The sequence below is a fragment of the Pteropus alecto genome, unplaced genomic scaffold (genome assembly GCF_000325575.1).
Source record: "Pteropus alecto unplaced genomic scaffold, ASM32557v1 scaffold12, whole genome shotgun sequence".
NCBI lineage: Eukaryota > Metazoa > Chordata > Mammalia > Chiroptera > Pteropodidae > Pteropus > Pteropus alecto.
In genome coordinates, this window is record NW_006432669.1 from 11042222 (window position 1) to 11050143 (window position 7922).

The 7922-nt window shown below is 33.9% G+C and overlaps 1 protein-coding gene across 1 annotated transcript in view; it reads right to left on the reverse strand.

Annotated features, from left to right (window-relative positions):
- LOC102895641 (caspase-13-like) overlaps positions 1-6674 on the reverse strand; it is a 12300-nt gene extending 5626 nt beyond the window's left edge. Inside the window, 5 exon segments of the mRNA XM_015585969.1 lie at positions 658-798; positions 1022-1027; positions 1920-2148; positions 5688-5861; positions 6492-6674. Coding sequence (XP_015441455.1) covers positions 658-798; positions 1022-1027; positions 1920-2148; positions 5688-5861; positions 6492-6674 — 733 coding nt within the window.
- Between the last annotated feature and the right edge of the window lie 1248 nt (positions 6675-7922).

A 7922-nucleotide genomic window follows, 5' to 3' on the forward strand; every position in this document is an offset into this window, starting at 1 on the left:
TAATAATTTATTACATATAACAAATAACATATATTAATAATATATATTAAGTGAGAATAAACTTTTGCTTGAGCATTTTAGAAATTCTATCTGCCTCTGTCCATTGCTGGGAATTCTATTCTCTACTATACTATCTTCTTCAATTTATATCACCTTAAATATGATAGTTTTGGGAATTGAATCTCTAAAACTCTTTACTACCTTTAGGTTGTAATCTCACTTTACCAGATGCTACAAGTTATTCAATGATCTTTTAACAATATTTTATACTTAGATTTCTCATTTTAAAAACTAGAAAGTATACTTTCCACAAGAGAGCTCACATTCTCTTTTTCTCTGAAAAATTTTCTCAGCAGTGAAAACAATGCTATTACACATAATAGACTCACTAAACCAATACTCCTGTGTGCCTACTGACTGATCACTTAGAGGATATATAAGACTGGAATCTGGGTGGTCGTAGAACCAGAAGGAGACTGGACGATCATGAACGAAGCTATAAAAGAAGGCTGCAGTAACTTGGATAGGCTCTTCATTTATTTATAAATGCCTGTGAAGATTTTTAGTCTATCTTCTTTTCTGGGATATTGGGCCAAATCATGTAGACAGGCGGGTCTTATCCCCACAAATCCTTGCATACAAATGAAAGACACATACGTGAGGTTGAGGAGCAGAAAGCAACAAAATCTTTCTCTACATGGGTCTTATGAACACCATCATCCTTCAGGTCCTCTGGTCCTTCAGAGCTGTCTGCTGAGGGCACTGGAGAGTCGCTGACCCAGACCTCTCCACTGTTTGCTGAGGGGATACCATCCTGTTATGTTATTCACTCTAAACCCATTTTAGTAATCTTTTAATGACTAAATAAATAGGAAGCCCTCAGTTAAGGTGTTCTAATTAATTGCACACACACACACACACACATAGGCACATGCACACACACACAGACTCACACACATAGTATAAGCCTAACACAACATTATCTCTATTCACATTTAACAGGCTGTCAATGAATAGCGACCACCATCTAGACCTCGACATGCCTGTTGTTCAGGGATAGTAATCGTGCCAAAAACTATTATTGACTATTCTTAAGTAAAGTAACCAGTTTTTGATTTAATAATAATAAATAACAGTGCAAAGTCAAGAAAAGGAATATCTGCTTTATTCAACAACAAATATAAGATTCTAAAACAATTCTTCCCTTTCCTTCCCCATTGCTGTTTTTTTTCTTCTAAGCCATTCCTCAAGTGATATAGTTATATTAAAGCTTGAAATAAAATATTTATGATAGAAAGCAATGTCATAATTAATTGGTTGGGTTTATAAAGATATAAATTATAGTAAAATTCACTCTAAGTGTACATTTAACTATTTTTGATAAACATATACAGTCATGTAACTACCACTGCAATCAAGATATAGAATAACCCTTTCGTACTCTGCCTCTGACAGTCACTGACCTGATTTTGCCTTTTTCTTATGCCATATAAATAGAATTATATACTATATAGACTTTGGAGGCTGGCTTCTTTCACTTATTTAGCATTGTATTAAGTTTTGATCTCTTACTATCATGTGAGATAATTCTCAGGTCAGAGATCATAAAATTTTGATTAGCAAATATTGAAATTAAAGCCATTTCAAGCCAGATATTAATAATTTTACATAAAGATAATTTAGAGTTAACATCAATATCATCATCACTTGCTATGGTTCACAAAGAGTGGATGGCATTTATATTTATTTATATACCAATTTCTTTATTGTTGCCACTAAGTAGTCTTGCCAAAGAAATATATTTGGTATAATTACACTAAAGTGAGGCACAGGGTTTTTACTAGATATAAAACACCCAGTATGACCCTGCGTGACACACACCTCCCTGTCCTCTGGACCCCATCAGAACTCAACACCACTGCAGGCCTGGATGATGATGACCTTGGGTTTATCCCTAAGATGGCAGCAGTTTCGATTGTTGAAAATCTAGAATATGGTGTCATAAGATAGCACATCTGACTTTCCGTCATTATGCATAGTTCCACAGATTCTATCCAGAATGCCATGAAACATGAACACCAAGAATGTGCTGTCTGAGGACCTGTGCTCTGGGCAGGCAGCAAATGTCTTTAGCACTAACTCCATGGCCTAAAAGAGAGTAAACTTTTAAATATCACATCATAATGCCTACCCTTTGTACCACTGATGCTTTGAGGAATAGAAAGAATAAATGACAACTGCCTGGCACTTTCCAGTGACTGATATATAGAAGAAGGTACTCAGAAGTGGCCGTTGTTATGTTATTTTGTTGTTGTTACTGTTAATGTCACAGTTCCTAGAATAATTCTGGCAAATATTTTACAATATACATACTATAATATTTATAATTTTAACCATTCATAAGTATACAATTCAGTGGTATTAAATATAATTACAGTGTTCTAAAAGCATCACCACTATCTATACACAAAACTCTTTCATCATTTGCAACAATATCTCTGCACCTATTAAACAATAACTCCCCCTTATCCCCATCTCCCAATCCCTGGTAACCTCTCTTCTATTTTCTTTTTCTTCTATTTTCTTCTATTTTGGTGACATTTCATGAAGTTGTTTTTAAATCTGATGTCATGAAGATATTTTCCAATGTTTTCTGCTAAGAGTTTCATAGTTTGAGCTCTTAAGTTTAGATTTTTTATCTATTTTGAGTTAATTTTATGTATGGTGTAAGGTTAGGATTCAACTTATTCTTTTGCATGTGTATATCCAGTTTTCCCAGAGCCATTTGTTGAAAGACTGTCCTTTCCCCTTCCAATAGTTGTGGCACCTTTGTTAAAAATCAATTAACCATACATATCATATGATGGCTTATTTCTGGATGCTCTATTATATTCCATTGGTCTACATGTCTGTCCTTATATCAGTACTATATTAATTCCTATAAGCTTTGTAGTACATTTTAAAGTAGAGAGGTATGAGTCCTCCAACTTTATTCTTTTTCAAGATTGCTTTGCATATTTGGGGCCCCTCACAATTCTATATGAATTTGAGAATTGGCTTTTCTATTTCTGTGAAAAAAAAAATGGCTGTTAGAATTCTGATAAGGATTATGGTGCATCTATATAGATCACTTTGGGTAATATCGGCATCTTACAATATTAAGTTATGAAAATGGGTTCTATTTCCACTTATTTAGATCTTCTTTAATTTCTTTTGTCAATGTTTTGTAGTTTTCAGTGTACAAGTCTTTTACCTCGTTTGTTAGATTTACTCTTAAGTATATAATTATTTTAGGTGCTATTGCAAATGAAATTGCTTTTCTAATTTTCCTTTCAGATGTTTATTGCTAATGTTTAGAAACAACACTAACTTTTGTGTATATGTTGATCTTATATCCTGCAATTTGCTGAATTTATTTATTAGTTCTAATCGATTTCTTGAATATAGAATATGTCATCTCTGAATGAGATAATTTTACCTCTTCAGTTACAATTTGAATGTCTTTTACTTATTTTTCTTGTTTAATAACTGGCTAGAACTTCTATTACAATATTGAATAGCAGCAGTGAAAGCAATTACCCTTACATTTTTTCTGACCTTAGTGGGGAAGATTTTAGCCTTTCACCATTGACTATGATGTTATTTGTGGTTTTTTTGTAACTACCCTTCATTATGCTGAAAAATTTTTTTAATTCCTAGTTTTCTGAGAATTTTTATGATGAAAGGATTTTAGATTTTATTTTATGCCATTTTATGTATTGGTTGAGATTATCATGTGTTTTTCCTCCTTCATTCTATTAATCTGATGTATTATACTGATTGATTTTCTTATGTTGAAACATTTTTACATTCTTGGGGAAAATCTTACTTGGTCAGGGTGAATATCTTTTTAATATGCTGTTGGATTCCATTTAATAATATTTTATTGAGGATATTTACATCTATATTCACAAGGGATATTATTCTAATTCTTTTCTTGTTATGTCTTTATCCATCTTTATTATCAGAGTAATTCTGGCCTTTTAAAATATGTTAGAAACTGTTCCTCTTCAGTTTTTTCAAAGAGTTTGAAAAAACTGGTATTAATTTTTCTTTAAATGTTTGCCAGAACTCACCAATAGAAACATCTGGTTCAGAACTTTTTTTTTGTTGTGAGGCTTTTGATTGGTAATTTAATTTCTTTACTAGTGTCAGTTATTTCTGAATTTCTATATCTTCGTGATTTAGTCTTATTAGGTTGTGTGTCTCTGAGAATTTATCTATATCATCTAACTCATCCAATCTGTTAGTATTATAATTATTAATAGTACTTTCATAATTTTTTTATCTTTGTAAAGATGGAAGTAATGGCCCCAGTTTCATTTCTGATTTTATTTGATTCTTTTTACTTCTTTTCTTTGTTAGTTTAGCTAACAGTTTATCAATTTGGTTGATTTTTTTCATTATTATTATTATTTTGGTGTATCTTTGTGCCTGAGATTAGTCTGAGGTTAAAGCTTGATCTTCTCAGGTATTTTTTGAACCTGGGCACAGATGATAGCTTTCTAAATTTCCCCATATTCACAGTTGTTTTTTTATGTAAAAAACAAACAAATAAACAAACAAAAAAACAGGTGCAGCTCCATTAAATCCCCTGGAAGCTGTTTTAATCTGTGGGGTTTGAAACAATGCCACCCAGATTCTGTGTCCACCCCTCAGCAATCTAATGCAACAATACAATCAGAACAAAGAACCCTGATATTTGAAGGACAAGGTCCTTCCTTATTATGGGCAAGGATCCATTGGGTGGCACCATAAATGCATGTTGTTATCCTATAGCTGCCTGCCACAAGACTCTGGTGTTAGGGATGAGTAGTCATCACTGTACTCACAACTAAAATTGACCAAAATTAATGGCAATTTATCAGCCAAGCTGTTCCCTGGAGCTGCAGTTGTTCAAATACAATCCAGAATTACAAAATAGTTACTTCAGATCATTTGTCAGTACAATTGTTCTCCAGGTGAAGAGATGGATTTCTGACACATCTTACATCTCTGTCTTTCCTGATGTCACTCTTATATGCTGGTTATTTTTCACTTGCAATCTCTAGATCCATTTCCTGTTCTTATCGTCTTTGTTTTATTGCTTTCTGGATCATAGTGGTTGAGCTCTCTTGTCAACAAGTTTCATTATGTGTTTAATCAATAGAAGGCACTAGCAGGAGATTTGAGGAAATTGAGAGCAGTAAAAGAAAGGAGTTAGGATATTCTACCCCTCCACATACCTACATACCCCAGTATTACCACAGTTCTATCAGTGACTGTGTCCTCTGTGACTACAGTGCCTTCTGGGTAATCCATTTCTCCAGCTGTCACTTTATCACCACATTCCAGAACAAAACGTGTGTGTGTGTGTGTGTGTGTGTGTGTGTAATTCCTACACAAAGTGAGCAGTGTTTGGTTTAATAATGAATTAACTACAATAATAATGACAACATTGTGGCTGAAATATACACACACATACATATACACACTATTCAAAGGAGGTATAGATAATTATAGATGCCACCTTAACTTTTTTATTTTAAAGTTTAAGAAAGCAAGTTCCAGAGTAGTTAAATGAATGGCCCCAAATTAGAAAGCTAGTTAGTCATTAGAGGTAGATTGGCCTGTAGTTTATATGTACTGCACAGGGAAGAGCCTCTTACCCTGGCTGTGAGATTCTCTTCCACATGCACACAGTAGCCCAGGTCCTCAAGCAGCACCTTCATTCCATTGATGTCATAGTCAGAACCATTACGCCTTGGGAGGTAGCTAAACTCTGTGTTACAGATGATGAGGGCCAGACGAGTGCGGTCCTCTTTCTCTCTTATTGGATAAATCTGCAGAACAATGCATGTTAGAGGCATCCCATTTTTTCTTACACATACACAGCATAGTCAGAATTACATTTTAAGATGTGACAGTTCTTTGTCTTCTAACTTTTGCGAGAACTTTTCCTTTACTCTCTATTTCTAGTGGATGAAAGATGAAGTTTCTAATAGAAAGCAGAGGGAATGATTAAAAGAGCAAAACTCCAGAGTAGTGAACAAGAATCAATGTGGGCTTTTTATTCAATGGTTTTGTGGAGTGCACTAGAATATTATCTATTTCCTTCTCCCTTCTCTTCCATTCAACTTCCATTTAACTAAAACTTATCTAATGTGTAAGATCCATCTCAAATGTTTCGAATATTAAAGACATTCTCCACCTACTTCGGTCTATATTGGTCATAATTAAATGTTTATGCCTCTTATATGGGCATTATTTTTATAGCACCTATATATAAATATACATGTTTTAGCATCTCTATGTAATGCACTGCCACATTATTGTTTCATTATTGCATATCTAATTTTATTAATAGAAGAAATTACATACCCATACTTATTTATTAATTTTTATAGTGCCTTAAGACATCACTAAAAAGATTATCTAAGGAAATTTTTCATTTCATTCATTGATTATCTCACCCTTCCAGCCTCCTTTTTGCATAGTTCCAGGAACTTTTCATAAGGACATAGCTTGAGTTTGCTTATGAGTTCTGGGGATGCTGACTCTGTTCTTCTAACAAGAGTTTCTGTAAGACTTTTAAAACACATGGTATAATCAGAATTGTGATATTTTGGTATACTGGCTCTCTTCTTGGGCCTCATATCCTATAACACCCTAGAAACTGATACAGAAACTCATTCTCCTAAAAGATAGAAGGAAACTTTGTAAGAAGACAGCTTGTAAGAGTTATAGTTTTGTTTAACATATTGTTAACAGAGATGAATGGTGGTCAGGCAAGAGAGACAACTCCTTTGTGGGAAAAGTTATCTGACTATGAGATCTACCCAAGATGCAGAAGTGTATGCATGTGACTTTCTGGGGAAGACTAGAAAGACAGACATCTAGTAAGATTCTCCTAATTGATTTCCTCTCATGATTCTGCTTCTTAATAAATGACACTACTCTTCTCATTTGCCTAAGCAGAAAACCAAGAGGTCTTCCTTGATTCTACTAGTTCCTTTACCCTCTACCCATTTTATCCCCCAGACTCATTCTTTTAGTATGTCTTGTAAACTTTATCACCAAGATATGTCCTATATATTGGTTCTTATCTCTCCACTGATACCCTTCCATTCCCAGCACCAATATTCTCCCATATGGATAACTAAAACAGCCTGAACACTTATCTCTCTACATCTACTCTTATCCTACTACATTTCATTGCCTTAATAGTGACCACAATGGTTTTTTAAAAAAGTACATAAGACTTTCTCTTTCTTTAGTTCTGAAGTTCATTCAATGTACTTCCTGCCCTTAGTTCAACATCTTTCAAGAGCAAAAATTCTGCAAAAATGCCAGTGTAAATATCCTCAAGAATAAGACTTAAATCATAATCACAGATATCCATCAGACAAATTTTGCAAACTTTCCTCTGAGGAGACACTTGAGATGTCAGCGAGTTCTCTTCCCTTACAATTAACTTTGTTTTCTGGGACATTACATCAGCATTGAATGAAACACTCCAATGGCTTCTCATCTCAGTTAAAATAATATCCATGTGGCTTTAATATGCCATTTCAGGACCTGTATGATCAAATCCTTGCCTAAACTTTACTTCCATTTTATTCTTGCTCAGCAACACATACAATTTTTCTGTTTCTCAAATCCCCTTTACCTATTGCTGCCTTGAGACTTTTGCACTTATTGTCCTCTCTGTTTGTGGTTTTCTTTCTCTAGACCTAGTAAGACTGGCTTTTGTCATTCATATCATTAGCATGACCTTAACTGACCACCAAATCCAGTTAATGTTCTACTTACTTTCTATCCTAACCTATCCCATTGTCATCTTTTAGTTTTCTTTATAACTCTTATCAATATCTGCAAACATGTTTATTTTTTTTACTTCTAAT